Consider the following 18,040-nt stretch of genomic DNA (forward strand, 5'->3'; position numbering starts at 1 on the left):
TCTAAATTTGATTTATTTGTGTACCTTCCGAGAACAGGCAATACAGATGAGACAGACACAACAAAGAACGAATATAAAATGCTATTTAATTATCATAATTATGGGGGCATTTTCTGCCCTTCTCCTCATGAAATCAGGGGCAGAATAATATTTCTTAGGGGCAGTTTTGCCCTTTGCCCTCGTGTAATTCCGACGCTGGGGGATCGTAACATTCAGTATTGCAGGATGTCAAAGAGCAAAGTGCTTTGATACTCTAAGCCTCTTATCGCCCTCAGCGAGAGGCATGCCAGCTCATATCGGCTTACAGTATTGCCAGTGTGCATTAATACGCACGCAGACCTCACACACGGCGGGTTTTCAAACGTACACACGAATGCCACACACACTGCACACGGCCTTCTCAATCAGATGCTGTCTTCAGAGTCCCACGGCTGATCCTTCAAGGAGCCCGGCGTGGCGGAGGTGGTTACAGGAGGAAAGAAATGAAGTGATGGGCGGATAATCATCTACTGCTGGGTTAACAATGTGCGATTGTCCCGTTGAATCACTTCAACACACGAAGAATGTTTCCTGCCACGGTCACTCAACATCATTTTCTTCTTCAGCTTTTCCTCGAACTTTAATTGCATCTTTTTGCTCATCAATGCGATGACACGAATAACTCAAGAGAGCTGAAACCTGTGGGGGGAAAGCTGTGGGAAAAACTAAGTGGTCCATGATTTGAGATCATTTCTTTGTCGAAGAACCGTTTATCGAGCACTTTAAAATGCACCAACTCCCACATTAATCAACATTATTATTACAACTTCAATTTAAAAACATCAGAGAAATGCTTTGATTGATATTCTATATTTTCAGATGGATCATATTATCAAAAACATACACCGAAAACTAACTGCCCAACATCAAACCAGTCGGATACAAGATCAACTAGCTGATAAACATGTGAAGCATTTAGCAGCTTAAAACCCAAAATGTCCCTCAAATGTTGGCGGATGAAAACAGAGCGAACATGAGAATGAATAACTCCAAATAATAATAATTAAATCCTAATGATGCTCTTTATATATTGAAACGTTATTTATTATTTCAATATATATATTTTAAAAAGGCATAACTAATTGTATGAATAAATAAAGGCATATTTAAATATTTTTTTAAATACAGAAATAAATAAATGGTTAAATAAATGCCGAAATAACTGAATTACAAGTGGAAATAAATATGAAAATAAATACATGAATGTTTAGATAGCTAAATAAAAGTTGACAATCAAAGATAACAAAGAAATTCATATCATACATTTGTTTCTACATTTCTGTTCACCTTCATTTGTTCATTTCTTTCTTTCTGTGGAGGCTAAAGAGGAGTGATCGATATATCTATATCTATAGCTATTTATTTGATATTTGTATTTAGTTATTTTATTTAAGTACTATTGTTTAATCATTTAGGTTGTTTTTTCTTTAGGTTAGATATTTTTGATATATTAGAATAGCTGTTTTGGTTATATGTAGGTATTGTAACAGTTTAGCTCCACACCTTCCTTATTTTATTAGTTGTTTTCATCCTGTCTCTAACTATCATGTCATTCCAGATCCTGCTTCCCATCTCGTCAATCCAACTCCCTTCACCTGCCTCTGATCACTCCCTCGTTAGTCCCTCATTACCTTCACCTGGTCTTCATGCCCATCTCACCTGTTGCCCATTCCCTCATTAGTCCCTGTCTACTTAGGTTCCCTCACTTGCACCTCTCCTCTGCCAGATTGGCTTGTGTTTTTGTGCCAAGTTCTCCAGCGTTATTAGAGTATATTCCTGACCTATACCTGTTCTGACCCTGCCTGCCTGCCCTGACCTCTGATTCTCTGCCCCGCCCCTTTTTGGACTTGTTTGCTCCTTGGACTGATCTCCCGGTTTTGACCCAGCCTGTTTTCAACTAAAGACCTTCATCTTTGTTACTCCTGTCTGAGTCGTGCTGTTGGGTCCACTCTAATAGCACCGTGACAGGTACAAGACCAGCATGCACCTGGGTAGGCCTATGGTTGTTTTTACCAGCGCAGAGGTATAGCGTTAGGAGTTCCTTTGTTCTTTTGTTTGTTTGCTTGTTTTGTTGAGTTAAATAAATGATCCGAAAAACGTAATCCTGAATGGACTTTACGTCAGAGGCAATGTGATTTATGTTTGTTTTTGATTTATTGGACAAATGGCCACTACACCTGCTGTCTTGCGTAGGAAACGTTGAGGTCAGCTCACCGTTAGCTAAAGTCGAAGCTGTTGAAATTTGTTTTAACACTGATTTTACAAGCGATTGCAAATCAATTCCGATTATAAGAGAAAGATTCAGATAACCATGAAGTCAACGACTATCTTCAGTACGTCCAAAAATAATGAAGTTTGATAAGCACATCATCATTACATGTTATAATTGGCTAAATTGCTCATGATCTCATTTCTACATCAATGTCTCGAGTCATTCACAGGGCCAGCTATCGTCATCTCTTTATTAGTTACTGCAGCATCAGCTGCTGCTGTTTCTCAGCCTAAACTCTAAAAGTGGCGATAGACTATCGTACTCTCCGCCTTCAGGAGAACCGCGAGGACCAGAGTTTGCAGGTGAGCTTTAATCCGACGGTGTTAATCCAGGTCCATGGCAACGCATGCAGGAGGAGCCGCCACCCTCCAGAGAGGGATTTGTCTTTGGGCATGTTAGTGAGCAAACCTGGGCATGTTCCAGGGGAGCGTCCAGGCTCTGGCAAGGACGGTGTTGGCACAGGGCCTCGGGCTGTTGGTGTGGCCTCTCTCACACTGAACAATGTGTTTACACCCACACAGCCTCAATCACAGAACGGTGGGATTAGCTTGTCCCTGTGGTCAGATGTGGAATCCCAGCTACAGATGCTTCCAGCAAACTGTGGCGCTGCCTGTGAGGAACGGTTCAACGGGAAATGGCGTGTCACTGAATAGCTGCGCTTGTTATTTATGTTGGTTGGAGGACTTCCAACTGATACATGTGCACAATGCGGCAGTGCAGAAGACACCTGCATGTAATAATTAAAGAACGATCCCCGGTAACACCAGTAACAGGACGCGTGTCCTGTTCCACCCTCTTTGTCCTGCTGTAGCTGCTCCTCTTTGACTTCTGCTTTTTGAGCAACAGCCGCGTGTCGCCATGAAATATTCAGGAAGCTGTTCATCTGAGAAGCGGTGCCGCTGGTGCCGTTGGTGCAGTCCACCTGCCGCTGTTGCAGCGCGTCTTGAACCTGATCTTGAGGGAAACCTGAGAGCGATTGCCACGCGTTGCAGGTGTAACAGAGCTGGCAACTGTGTGTGTGTGTGTGTGTGTGTCTCATTTTCTGTTTCTGTGCCACAGGGTTTCTCATCTTTGATAAGCTGACTGCTTAGTTGTGTATTTGTTATTTATGTTATTACCGTCATATAACATGACTGTGGAAGCATCTTATCGGAGGACCCCACAGTTACAGTATGTTAACAGATTCCTGTAGTACAGTATACAACTTTATACTGAATATAAGAGTGTTGCCTACATTGGATTGACTGTCATGCTTAATCTATTGGCATGATCTGCCTAATGCTGACAGCTTCTTAACTTTCTAAACTAAACATGTACGACTCTGCATAACGCTATATATACTTAATCAGCTCCAGTTTTGAGAAACTTCTCCTGCATTCTGCTGGACTTTGTCGCTGAGCTTTATGATTAGGCATTCGGACACATTGAACTGCTTGTATCACCACACATTTTAATAAGTGCACAAATCTATCCCGATAGAGATCATGATCGGTGACTCTTCATAAGTGATCCTTGCGGTTATGAGGGGAAAAGAAGAAGAAAAAGAAGATTTATTGTCGTGCTTAAATGCCTGAAGGATTTTGGGTTCACAACCAGGGAATTTTTACAAAATCAAACAGTGGAAAGACGGATGGGGAGGTCGATGGCAGATATGATCTCTACTTGACATGTGTCTGTTTCTGCTCCCATAACAGCTGCTGTCAGTGGTGGTGACACTCCCTCATCAGGAATGACCCTGTGTGTGTGCTCACTATAAATCTCCATGACATCTTAATAACACCTCTTTGACTCTCATGGCTGGCGGAACCAATGCAGAAATATTTCTGCGGGCTCACTGGTCTCAGACATAAGCTTCTTTTTTGTTGTTGTGTGGATGTGTTTGACCATCAACCTGCTATTCTGACAATCTGTCTGACATCCGTCATGGAGGCCTGCTTTTTGGATAACAGAATAGAGATGGTGTGTGTTTGTCTTTCCATTAAAACTGTTATTCAGTATATTTTGTCCCATATGCCACCCAGTCCCTGGAGACTCCAGCCTGTCACAGGAAGCCCACCTGCACCACGCGGTCACATCACACCCTGAAACACCACGTTGGTGTGTTGGAGCTGGGGGGGGGAGGAGGGAGAGGGAGAGAGAGAGAGAGAGAGATTACGAATACATGCTTCCTGTCTCTGACACACACACACACACACACCTACACACACTCACACACACTCCTCCCTCCCTCAAAGCTCAAATGAAAACTCCGTGAACAGTCCGGTGAGCTTTTTCTGAGTGACAGGATCTTCTCGGGCTGGAGGACGTATTGTGTCGAGGGATTCATAGCAAGTCTGCAGAAATGGGACATCTGTAGCTATGTTAGATAACATATCAATCTGTCCTTTATTTACGATTATTAAGAAGTTTCTTAGCCTTGCGCGATGGAGCCTGACGCGGGACGAGACGATGGGATCCTCCGTGCGCTCTGGAGACCAAGGTTGGCTCTTTTAGATCTTTCTTCTTTGGTTTCTTTGCTTTCCTCCTTCACTGGTCCATGTCTTCATTTCCTCTCAAGTGATTTTATTGACTCGTTTGCTGGAGTAATGCCGCCGCCTCGATGCAGTAGTGAACACATGTTTTACGCATCTCTTTAATGCGTTAATTAATGTATCCACTGATGGAGATCACACATTTACAGATGATGCATTAGTACAGTTTAATGTTCCACCATGACGTTATCATTAGTAGAATGATATGTCTGTAATATAAATGAATGCTTCATAACATAGCTATTGCTTTTCATATTCTCCTTTACTTGCAACAAGTTATTTAGTTTCCCATAGAACGGGTGCATTATGAACTAATATAATAACTTATTTCATGTACACCAAAAGTTCCATCCTATGCTATGACGCATTTCCTCAGGTGTTGCGATTGAAATGGTCACGTGGTTTCAGGCAGCACCGGTGCAGACTTCCCAGTTCAGATTAAAACAAATGACTTCTGATGGAATTTCGACACTTTTTTTGCTGACTGGTAGGCTATAAAGAGCCGTGCTGTAAAAGTCACCATTTGCCAAGGAATGACGTGTGCCATGGCCCGAGGCGGGATGTAAGTGGGGCTGTATTTGCATTCTAACTCGGCTTAAAGAAAAAACTTATAAACGGATTACTGACTGAGGAGGAATGTTTCAATATTGGCCCCTGAACTGGGCTCTGTACCTCTGCCCGTGGTTACACTCTTAAAGGAGAAAAGGTGAGACTGACGGGACGATGAATGGGCTTTGCAGGCGGTAGATTACAATTCGGTAAAAGCCATTTAGAACTTAATTCTGTTTCTCTGAGGGCAGAAGTTTGTCTGAAATGGGTGAAATATATCACATAGTTTGATAAAATAAAGAAACAAATCACATAAAGAGCGACCCAGCTTTAGGGCAAGTTGACAAGTGAAACTATAAACTACACATAGGCCCGCCCAACATTTCTACAAGGAATACAGAGATATAGCTGAGGTGCAACCTGCAGGTTTAGCCTTTAGGACTTGAACGACATTCCTCAAGACTGCTCTGAACTGTGAAAACATATTCGGATACCCGAACGTGGTGTGGGGACGGGCTCTGTGGACGTGTGTTGACTTCTGCAGGGTGGCAGTTGTGTCCCAAACTGAACGTTATACACACAGGCAGGATTTCTTTTAAACAGCGGAAATGCCTCTCTCTGCGGAAAGCAGCAGAACTGTGATCTATACTTGGAAAGTGACGACAGGACGTGGACAGGAACTCCAGACGTTTCCCAGATATGCCGCCCGGTGGGCTTCATTGTTCTGTTGACACCAAAAATGTGGGCTTAACGTACACCAAGGGGATCTGTCAAAAAGAACATATTTATCTGTATTAACATACAGTTTCTGTCCAATATGTCAACTATTTCCCACACTGCATGCTCTGTTTTGATTGGATCCCATAATCAAACTATCCCAGGGTATCTTAGTCAATCACCAGACGATGACGAGTTGTGTGATGCCTAATAACACACACACACACACACACACACACACACACACACACACACACACTTGTATCGATAGTGGCCTCATGGTCTCGACGACATGCAGCTGAGTCACTGCAGCGTATACATCAGTCTCTTCGTCGTGTGATAGCTCAGAGTATCGGGGCAATACCATGCCACATAATTAAATCTGCAACATGTCAGTGCAGCACGGGTATAGTCTCATAAAAATGCCTGCAGCAAGAGTGACGCTCTCCAAAAAAGTGTGTCTCTCCGGTCTCAGATGCCTTAAATAACCTTCACTTCAGGAATGACGTAGGGCGAGTGGAAATCGAGGATAAGCAGCATCAGGCTTCCTGTCACACGGGCCGAGTCCTGGCTCCTCGGTTTGATCTGCGGTGGTAAATAATTTACACTTTTTGGGGCATTTACACTCTTAATTTGATCTTCATCCTAATGTCTGTTTTTTCTTTTCTTTGTGTTTATAATCTCACGCTTTTTCCCTTAGGTGTCATATTACAGTTTTTTCCGATTGCTAAACGACAGCGGGCACAACTGGAGTCACATGTGCAAAACTCTAACTACAGTCTGCACTACCAACAGTCACCTGAGCTAAACACTTCACATCACCTGCAAAACTCATTCCAAGCAACACAACTCTTAACACATGGCTCAAAACACGCTCAGTGCAGCCAAACAACATGCACAACCCTCACTGAGATAACACACACTGAGGTAACACACACTGAGGTCACACACACTGAGGTAACACACACTGAGGTCACACACACTGAGGTAACACACACTGTCACTCAGAACACACTGAGGTAACACACACTGAGGTAACACACTGAGGTAACACACACTGTCACTCAGAGCACACTGAGAGTAAATACACGAGCATCAAACACCAATACAGAAAATACTAACTTTTCATCTTTACAGTTTGAACAATTTCAGTGACTTCAAACAAAGTAATATTTTCTTCAAAGAAAAGAGTGACATTCTTTCACATGATTTATTAATTTTTTTAGAACATAACAATTCTTTAAGGTAAATGAAAATTAGCAGTTTGCTTCAATAGTCTGTAGTAATTTACGGAATTACAGTAATGAGAAAAGAAAGGTAGAAACTAAAAGTAGAAACTGTAATTCGAACAAATAATTGAGGGGCTAATCCTCTCTCTAGCATCAGGCCACATGTTGTCATCAACATCACATCTCATGTTCTCTCTTGCCACCTGGGGAAGAACCTTCTGGAAGGCCTGATCCATCCCTGGCAGTCCTCTGGACTCGTGTCCTCACATCCGGCACGCATGGCTTCCAAAAGAGACCTTTGGTCTGGTGGTGACCAAACACTTGGTTCACGACATTACATTCCATGGTCTATAAGTGGAGCCCTTATTTCATCTGGAATAACAGCTCTTTGTCTTCCTCCACTCCTCCCTGCCTCCCTTCTCCCTCCACGAACCCGTCTTCCTTGTTCCATTTCCAAAATGAGTCTTTCTGAGCTCTACCTATATATACTGTAATATATATACATATATATATAAATATATACTGTATATGTGTGTGTGTGTGTGTGTGTTCACTAACAAGTCTAAAAGAAGACACCTGCTTAGCCTTTCAGCTGAAATTGCAATCAGCAGTGTTTGAAAGGCACAAGGCTGAAATGTATTCCGGTTTGAATGTGTGGTTCATAGTTTTGACAGCAGTGTGTTAGCATTTGAACAAAGTGCTGTAGATCCTCAGTGTTGTGCAGGTTGTGGTTCAAGTCATGGGAAAAGTGTTAGAGTTTTGAAAACTGTGTTCAAGCAATGAAAAACAAACTAGAGTTTGGTCCACATGAGCTGCTGCTGTGCAGACTGTAGTTAGAGTTTTGCACATGTGACTCCAGTTGTGCCCACTGTCGTTTAGCAAACGAAAAAAACTGTAATGAGGTCACTTCCATGCTGAGATAAATCCTCCTCTCGGAGGTTTCCATCACAGCACCATGCTGTGGTGGCTAAAGGTCCTACAACTCATTCGTGAGACCTTGAAATAGAAGCAGGACTTCACATATAATGTGTTTCTCTTGGCTCCGGGGCCTTTGTTGTTTGAGAGCTCCGTGAATGCTTTATTTTTAAGATATTTAAAGGGGCAGTGAACATGTTTTGAACCAACCAGTTTCAAAATAATGTGTGCATTTTCCCTCAGAATGGTTGTAAGTCAGATTTTTGTATTTGTGTTCCTCAGGATGTGTGTGTGAGAGTGGACGGACTGGGGTCAGTCATGGAGCCGGAGCTGAACTGCAGCTCCCAGTGTGAATCCCCACTCTGCTTCATCCACGCAGGAGTCAACAGGCAGGAGGGTCACCACATTCTGCAGAGACTATGCAGTCTCAGTACGGTAATCACACACACACACACACACATGCACATGCACATGCACACACACACATGCGCACGCACACTCACACACATAGCAGACATAGCTTTCTTAAATCCAGCATGGAATAATGTTGGCCCTCCAAAAGGTTAAAGGTTTAAAACACATGTACATATACATACATCATCTATTATATTGACAGTGCTTGTAAGAAATCAATAACATTATTAAGATAAGGCTAAATTACATACAATGCAACATATATTTTGATATCACATTTAGTAATCATCTGCAGTTTGTGTATAGACATCCACTCCTGTTGATACATTTGGACCTATGATTTAAAAATATGGAGAATTTCACCGAAACCACCAAAAAAAAAATGAAATACATCAAATACAAAACATACGAGAAGAGTGGTATCTACCACTTGAAAGGTCAGTTCAATAGCAGAGATTTAGACATGTACTGCCATCGCACTAGTGGAGCTATGTTTAGTATCAAAGCTGCTGGCGCCTTTAAGAGAAGGGTGAGGGGGGACCGGGCCACATGGGGCGGGGCCCCAGAACGTCTAATATGACTTTCCAAATAGAAACTAAAGTAGCAGAGCCACTGTGTCAGAGAACACACACTCCCGTGGACTGCTTTCCTGTCCGTGCCAAGCCACACACACCGTGAGGTGAGTTATCTCTTTGATTTATTTCATTCTTTACGGTGTTAATTTATGCATTCAACATGCTCAAAGGGGACGGGAACACTGCGCTGTGTTTGCTTTATGCTAATTATCTAACACGATTGTATTTTAATGTACTGTTTTTCATCTTATTTTAATGTCCTGAAAATTCCTTTTTCTTTACTTTTTGTAGAACTCACTTCACAAAAATTGTTCAGCTAAAAAAAAGTAATATCCTGTGATGAAATGTAACACCGTGCATGTGTGACTATTTGTGGACGGACACAGCTCACACGGGACAACTGTTTCTGAAGCTGATAGAATAATGGAAAGAAAAATAATACACGGACCAGAGAAAACCTTTTCTTTAAAACCCCACCTGCTTTTCCTTTCTGGATGTGTTCCCCAGATATGGCGTCTGCTGTCGGCGTGCTGACCGAGGAGCAGCTCCTTTGCCCCATCTGTCTCGATGTGTTCAACCAACCGGTCACCACTCCTTGTGGGCACAACTTCTGCAGGGACTGCATACAAGGATACTGGCAGAGTGCTAATCTGTCACAGTGCCCCATGTGCAAGCAGAAGTTCTCCCGGAAACCTGAGCTCAAAGTTAACACCTTCATATCCGAGGTGGCTTCGCAGTTCAAGAACTCGCTGGAGAGGAAAGACCACGTCGACGCCAGAACCGCGGACCCGTGTTCCACCAGCAAAGGAGAAGTCTCATGCGACGTGTGCGTCGGAAAAGGAGTCAAGGCTCTTAAATCCTGCCTGGACTGTTCGGCCTCCTTCTGCGAGACTCACCTGGAGCCCCATCACGTTCTAGGCACCTTCAAGAAGCACCACCTGATCAACCCCATCATGCACATGCAAGACAGAGTGTGTAAGAAGCACGGCAAACTCATCGAGCTGTTCTGTCACACCGACCAGACGTACGTGTGCCAGATCTGTATCAAGAGAGACCACAGCGCCCATCGCACCGTGCCGATGGAGGACGAGAGCGGCGACAGGAGAGCTCAGATCGGAAGGATCAACGCGCAAGTGGAAGAAATGATTCACGGCCGACTTGAGAAAATCATCGACGTCAATCAAACCGTTCAGCTCAGCAGAGGGAACACCGAGCGGGAGATCGAAGAGAGCATGCAAGTCTTCAACAACCTGCTCCACTTGGTCCAGAGAGGTCAGGCCGAGGTGGTGGAGACGATCGGTGCGAAGCAGAGGCGAGTCGAAGGCAGGGCCCGAGGACTCGTCGTGGAGCTGGAGCAGGAGATCAGCGAGCTGAGGCGGAGGAACACGGAGCTGGAGCAGCTGTCGCGCACCAAATACGACTTCTTTCTCGTCCACAGCTTTCCAGCTTTCTCGACGTTACCAGCCACCAAGGACTGGTCTGCTATCCGCGTAGAGAGCGCCGTGTACGTGGGCACGGTCAGGAGGGCGGTCCGGAGAGTCGCGTGTCAGCTGGAGGAGACGGTGAAGGCCGAGGTGAAGAGGCTGTGCGAGACCGAATTTCAGAGGGCTCAGCAATGTCCTGTTGGCGTGACTCTGGACCCGGATACAGCTCATCCCAAACTGGTGCTGTCCGAAAACAAGAAGCACGTGTTTCACTGCGATGTCGCGCTCAGCCTCCCGGACAACCCCGAGAGGTTTTACCCCGGTGTCAGCGTTTTGGGGAAGGAGGGTTTCTCCGCGGGCAGGTTGTACTACGAAGTCCAGGTGAAGGGAAAGACGGAGTGGGACGTTGGAGTTGGGCTTCAGTCCGTCAACAGGAAAGGAGGGAACATACTCAACCCGGAGACGGGCTACTGGGCCCTGGGGATGAGGAAGGACAAGAGCTACTGGGCCCTCAGCAGCACTCCGACCCGCGTGCCGTTGGTCGGGAGGCCTCAGAGAGTCGGCGTCTACGTGGACGTGGAGTGGGGGCAGGTTTCTTTCTACGACGCGGAGTCTGCTTCTCACATCTACTCGTTTACCGGATACTCATTCAATGAAAGACTTTTCCCCTACTTCAACCCTCGGCGTAATCACGGCGGAGTCAACTCGGCTCCTCTGGTCATCGTGCCTGTCAACGTCTGACATCCGGCGCTTCATCTCTTCATTTTGATTGAATGCGTAACTGTTTTTTTTTTAGTTGGTGCTTTTCTTATTTTTAGCATTTCTCATTTCTCAAATGAAAGTTAGCAAAGGTGTGGTCGTCCGGCGTGTTCAGCGCTGCTCTGTTTGCCTGAAATAAAGTATGTTAATTCATCTGAATCCTGTGTGCTTCTTCACTTCTTCATTCAAAATGTAGGATTCAGAACCGAGACAAACGGGAATCACATCATGCACATGTGTAGGAGCTACACCCGTGATATGTTGGACTATATTTTGAAGGTGTTGGTTTGCGTGTGTGTGTGTGTGCAGAAGGCAGTGGAGCTCCCACGGCGGTCTCTGTCCCCGGTGTTGAGTGCTGTGGTGTGGACGCTGCTCTCCTGTGGCATCCTGCTGGCCTTCTGCTTCCTGGTCTTCACCCTGCGCTTCAAAAACAACAGGTAGACAAAGGTCAACACATCGAGACACATGCTAAATGTTTTCACCGAATGAACTGATCAATCCTGTGTGTGTGTTATCAGGATAGTGAAGATGTCCAGTCCCAACCTGAATGTCTTGACTCTCTTTGGAAGCGTGCTGACCTACAGCAGCGGCTTCTTGTTTGCCGTCGGGGAGCGATCACACTCAGGAGGCGGAGCCTCCACCGCCGTGCTCCAGGTAAGGCCTGCAGTCTCCCTCAACACGTCTTTTATATTATTGGATAGATCAATGCTGGATATCGACGCAGTGCTCTCTCTCTCTCTCTTCCAGGCCCGGATGTGGACTCTCTGTGTCGGAAGTACCCTGGTGTTTGGCCCAATTTTGGGGAAGACGTGGAGACTGTACAGAGTGTTCACCCAGCGAGTTCCTGACAAGAGAGTGGTAGGATTGCCAAGTTGGTTCTTTTACAGAGGCTTGTTTTTTTACGATGGACATGACTTTTCAGAATGGTATGGTTTTAATAAAAGCAGCAGAAGAAGATGCATGACAGACATTTCAGTCCAAGAGGTCCACTGAGCTCATCTATTTTTATTTACTGCTGGTTTTCATAGCTTTGAAGAATAATTTGCCTATTTTTGTGGATGTGTCTTTAATAGTTAATAGGGTGTCTAGAAATAATGTGATGGGCTCCAGTCCTTTCTTTTTTCCCCATTAAATTGTTTTTTGGGGTATTTAATGCAAAATTGGTCGACATAATAATTCTTAAGGATTTACAGATTTACTGGATTGCTAAGCCTTGTTAGATGCTCTCGTCTTTTTTCTTAAAATGTCTTTGATATATCACGTCACATAAAGTTATTATAGACAGTGTTAGAAAAATGATATAAGAAGATTACGTGTTGAAGTGATCGGTGACTTTCCTTTCTGACTCAGATCATCCGAGACATCCAGCTGATGGGCATGGTGGCTCTCTTGATGGTCGTGGACATGCTGGTTCTGACCACCTGGAACCTCACGGACCCGATCAGGTGTTCACGATCCGTCGGAGCCGTCGTCAAGGTAGAACTTAGTGGGTTTTTTCCCCGTGGGGCTGGAAAGAAAGTAGGAACATAAATTGAGACTGTTTTGTGAGATTACAGAATCGTTTTAAGATTAAATCACAGAGAAATTAATTACTCACACATTTTTTGTTTATTGACATCAAATAAAAAAATATATTTTTTTTAATTGAAATGAAATTGCAAGAACATTTTACTTTGTGACTGCAAAATCACAAACTTCTTAATCCTTGTTCCTTAATCTAGTACATTATAGACATGTTGGTGACACATTTATTCAGATTGCAATATAATTCACGCGCCGCTATGAGGGCGTGGAGGGCGCGTAGCTATTTATGCTTTTATATTCCTATCCTAAATTATTATAATCAAATAAATCAGAAAATTAATATAAAATAACGAAAAATAATATATACTGTATATATCCACATACATCTTATATCAGTCACTTAAATACTATTGAAGGACAAGCTACGACTGATAAGAATAACACATACTCACTGTTGATCTGGCTAAAACAGCTCTTTTAATCAAAAATAAGTTTTTTAAATATTGTTGTTTGTCATAATAGAGTTCTGTTTTTTCAAGATGAGGGTCCAAAGAAAGTGTTCCTCAATACATCTCTTCCTGATATAGGTGGTGGAGAGAGACATGTCCTATTCTTTGTCTCAGCTGGACACCTGCTCCTCTGTATACTCCGATCTATGGGTTGTCATTATTGCTGTTCAAAAGGTAACATTTAAACATTTTAATAAAATAGAGATTCCTTCATTGCATTGATTTACATTTTCTGTAGCCATTGTCTTTACTTTGTCCCCACATGTCTCCTTAGGGTTGTCTTCTCCTCTATGGGACTTATCTAGCTGGGTTGACCAGCAACGTCAGCCACCCTCCCGTTAACCAGTCTCCCACCATCATGACGGCCGTCACTTTGGTCACCCTCTTTTCGGCCGTGGCCGTCCCCGTGTCCATCTTCCTGCAGGCCTGGCCCAACCTGGTTTATGCCACTGTGGCTGGAGCCATTTTCATCTGTACACTGGCCACCAACTGCATGCTGTTTGTGCCTCAGGTAAGAAGAACAAAACAGCTCCAGATACACACATGAATGCACAAAACAATACGAAGGTTTCCTGAGGCAAGCTTTGGAGAAATTGCAGGATTTCTTCTTAATCCTCTGACACTTTTGGGTTATCTCTAAAGCAGAAACCAAGAGGGAGGGAGATTTTATTCTTCATGCAGCTTAGTCATCTAATCATAGGATACCATGTCCGTAAACCAGCAGTCAATCCGACAGAAACTCTCGATAGACATATGTATGACAAGCTCATGACTTTCTCTGGTTGTCTTGACAAAAGTAGTCGAATCCCTCTCATGACTGTGGTTCCCGAACCTCTATTCTCTCGACGCTCATCCATTTGCCACATCTGTCAGTGAGGGTATGGTTTATGACTCTCTAGGTGTCTGGCGGTGGGTATATGTCACAATAAGAGGAATGCATCTTCAGTGGAAAGGAAGGGAATATTTGACAAGTGAGTAATACGCTCAGACACACCTAGTCGAGAAGTCCTGGTAAGATTAACTACCGGTGTGTGTCATAAATATATAGCTGAAAGTAAGCGCGACTGTTTCACCAACATGCAGCTGACCCAGTGGCGGCAGTTTGAAGAGGACCAGAACAACCCGAGTCAGATGGCTAAGTATTTCAGCAGCCCCAGTAAGAGCCAGCCCTCGGTGTACAGCCAGGATGAGATGTACTACCTGCTGGGGGAGAACAACTCCATGAAGAAAATCCTTAATGAGGTACTATATATATATCCTTTGTTTCATTTGCTTTTCAACTAACTATGAAGACTGGTATGATGGAGCTGGGTCTTAAATTCTCTTGTGATGTGCTAATAGTTATTTCTTTTAATTTGTCGTTAATTACCTTCTTATTGAAAATGCGGAAGGTTATGTTTTGATCGCCGTGTATTTATTTATTTATTTATTTGTATGCGTGTTCCTCGCATAACACAAAAAGTTTTAAACCGAATCACATGACATTTGGTGGGATGATTGGTTATTATCCGGGGACCATTTGATTAGATTTTGGGATTGAAAGGGTCAAAGGTCAAGGTCAAGGTCATGGTCATGAAAAGGTCAACATATTCTTACATCGCATGAAATTTGGTGGGATGATTGGTTATTATCTGGGGACCATTTGATTAGATTTTGGGATCAATCGGGTCAAGGTCATGGAAATGTCAAAATATTCTTTTTACCATAGCACAGTCAATTTTTTTCCAATTGGCATGCAACTAATGCCAACATGTTCATAATTCAATGCCCAATCTTGTGATATGCGAAGGTATGCACTCTACCGAGTGCCCATTCTAGTTCTTAAAAATATTCATTGAATGCTAAACACAACTTTTATGATTTCTTGTTTGTGGAAATAAGCCTTTTAGGCCTTCCTGTGTTTTAAACTTCAGTTATTGTAACAAATGCTCAGCAGAGTTTTTCCATCTAATAAGTTTGGTCAAAATAAATTATCTTAAGCTACAGAGACATAATGAGTGAAGCCATGAATCCAGCTTGTGTTTGTGTTTACAATTTCCAGAAGAACGCTGTGATTGACGGTCTGCAGGAGCAGGTGAACAACGCCAAGGATAAACTCCTGCGACTCATGTCGGCCAGCCGGCGCCCTGAGGACCAGGACCTGGACTCTTCCGACGCCAACCTCAACTCCACCTCCACTCAGACCACAGAGCTTCAGTCTGACGGCCCCTCTTCTTCTTCATCTTCTCTACCTCAGAGGGACACGCATCACTACTCTCGCCTCACTGCTGTTACGCCGTCCTCGGCTCCGAGCTCCTCCGCCCCCGTTCACCCTGATGATATCCACGATCGGGAAACCCAGAGAGGTGTCGGACACACAGCCGGGCAGGGAACAGACGGGGATCTCAAACATCTGTTTCCCCTCAAGTCCTCTGGTTCTCTCCGGACAGCAGAAGAGACGGTTCACTTTGTCACTTCCCTACAATCCCACAGAGGGTTAAACCCCTCTCAGTTGGAATCAAACAATCAGCGGGGCCTCACATCCCAGCTGGGAGCAAACGCCAGACCGACTGGTTTTGTGAGCAGCGAGCAGTTGCAGGAGATCCTCCAGGAGCTGAGTGTGGATGCAGTCATGGAACTCGCCCTGCGGTCACCGGGCCAGGCGTCCAGAACGCTCTCTCAGCTCAAGCGCACCGAAGCTCTTTCCCCTCCCTCCCTCCGCACGCCGCGCTCCCCTCACCCGCCCGTTCTCTTCCGCTACCCCAGCATCTCCCCCTACGCGATGAGGAAACGTCGGCCGCCTTTCCACTCGTCCAGAAAAGGTTCGGCCGCTATCTGTTTCCATGCAGAGTCAGAGGCTGCAGGCTGTGAGAAGATGAGGGATGACCGTGAGCCCCGGCATCCAGGGGAGCGTCCTGACGGGGTCGTTGTGGGCGGTGCCCTCCTCCAGGTTCACAACCCTGACCTCGAGCTGAAGGAGGCGGAGGAGGAGGAGGAGGAAGGGAATGAAGCGATAGGGAAAGGTCAGAGACGTATTTCAAGGTCCCACAGACGCCCCGGCGTCTTGCCCTGTGCCGACCACACAGCTCCACCCGATGCGGAAGCGGGCGGAGATGACGAGCAGCGCCGCAGACGCATCCGAGGCTCCTGCGGCTACTGGGACTCTGACTCCAGCAGCTCGACGGACTGCGGTTACTACCACCGGCCCTACTGCGACTCCTGCCTGCAGCGAGGCTCCCTGCTGTCGTCAGACAGCTCCTCGGACTCCTCTGACAGCGAGTACGGAGGCTACGCCGGCCTGTACCGCTCCCCGCACCCCGTGGTATTCAAAGAAGACATCAAACCCACCTTTGTGTGAGCACAGGGTTTTACCGCACTTTACATCTTCATCCATTTCCCACCACTTGAATTCACGTCCAACGAAACATTGTATGAAAATAGCATTTAGGATTTAAGCTGCTCTGCATCTGTAACTAGAATGGGCACTCGGTAGAGTGCATACCTTCGCATATCACAAGATTGGGCATTGAATTATGAACATTTTGGCATTAGTTGCATGCCAATTGGATACAAATTGACCGCGCTATGGTAAAAAGAAGATGTTGACCTTTTCATGACCTTGACATTGACCTTTAACCCGATCGATCCTAAAATCTAATCAAATGGTCTCCGGATAATAACCAATCATCCCACCAAATTTCATGCGATTCGGTTTCATACTTTTTTAGTTATGCGAGTAACACGCATACAAATAAATAAATAAACTAGAATGGGCACTCGGTAGAGCGCATACCTTCGCATATCACAAGATGGGGCATTGAATTATGAACATTTTGGCATTAGTTGCATGCCAATTGGACACAAATATATCGTGCTATGGTAAAAAAAAGATGTTGACCTTTCCATGACCTTGACCTTGACCTTTGACTCGATTGATCCCAAAATCTAATCAAATGGTCCCCGGATAATAACCAATCATCCCACCAAATTTCATGCGATTCAAGAAGATTTTGACCTGTTCATGACCTTTGACCTTGACCTTTGACCCGATCGATCCCAAAATCTAATCAACTGGTCCCCGGATAATAACCAATCATCCCACCAAATTTCATGCAATTAGGTTCAATCCTTTTTGAGTTCTGCGAATAACATGCATACAAATAAATAAATAAATAAATACACGGCGATCAAAACATTACCTTCCGGATTTTCAATGCGAAGGTAACGAGGGATCGTCTCTGCAGCTTCTCGTGTCTTTGGCCTTCTGTATGAAGAGAGCTTTTTTCTTTTTTCTTCCTTGAATCTTGCAGAGTGGTTCTTTTATTAGATTTATGAAAACTTTTGTCGCTCACAAGCACACAATGCTGTTTCTTAATATATATCACTTATGGCATTATGTGTATATTTCTGCTGTCATCCCTTACGTTAAAAAAAAAGGAACTCTGACATTTAGGAAGAATAAATAAAAACATAGGACAGCTGAAATGTGCACTTTACCACTATTGTGCTGTATTTATTGTTATATTTATAATAATATAACGTGTTGGTGTATTTTCTAAACCGCTTTTATTGTTTTATATTATCTATAAATTCCGTAAAGTGAT

The 18,040-nt window shown here is 44.3% G+C and overlaps 2 protein-coding genes across 4 annotated transcripts; both read left to right on the plus strand.

The window, feature by feature from the left end:
* Positions 1-4,583: 4,583 nt before the first annotated feature.
* gpr156 (G protein-coupled receptor 156) lies at positions 4,584-18,040 on the plus strand. Of its 3 annotated transcripts, XM_056436831.1 has the most exons (10): positions 4,584-4,790; positions 8,535-8,687; positions 11,734-11,861; positions 11,943-12,078; positions 12,172-12,282; positions 12,775-12,900; positions 13,536-13,631; positions 13,732-13,968; positions 14,541-14,699; positions 15,499-18,040. In XM_056436831.1, the coding sequence occupies exons 2-10, from the start codon at positions 8,571-8,573 to the stop codon at positions 16,792-16,794; spliced, it is 2,406 nt and encodes an 801-aa protein (XP_056292806.1). In that variant the 5' UTR covers positions 4,584-4,790; positions 8,535-8,570; the 3' UTR covers positions 16,795-18,040. The 3 variants fall into 3 exon arrangements, with proteins under 3 accessions (XP_056292806.1, XP_056292816.1, XP_056292826.1); XM_056436841.1 differs by lacking the exon at positions 4,584-4,790 and having other exon boundaries at positions 8,429-8,687; XM_056436851.1 differs by lacking the exons at positions 4,584-4,790; positions 8,535-8,687 and adding an exon at positions 11,417-11,564.
* LOC130208011 (E3 ubiquitin-protein ligase TRIM11-like) lies at positions 9,597-11,577 on the plus strand. Its single transcript, XM_056436864.1, has one exon. The coding sequence runs from the start codon at positions 9,736-9,738 to the stop codon at positions 11,404-11,406; it is 1,671 nt and encodes a 556-aa protein (XP_056292839.1). The 5' UTR covers positions 9,597-9,735; the 3' UTR covers positions 11,407-11,577.

Source organism: Pseudoliparis swirei, chromosome 2 (assembly GCF_029220125.1).
Source record: "Pseudoliparis swirei isolate HS2019 ecotype Mariana Trench chromosome 2, NWPU_hadal_v1, whole genome shotgun sequence".
Lineage (NCBI taxonomy): Eukaryota > Metazoa > Chordata > Actinopteri > Perciformes > Liparidae > Pseudoliparis > Pseudoliparis swirei.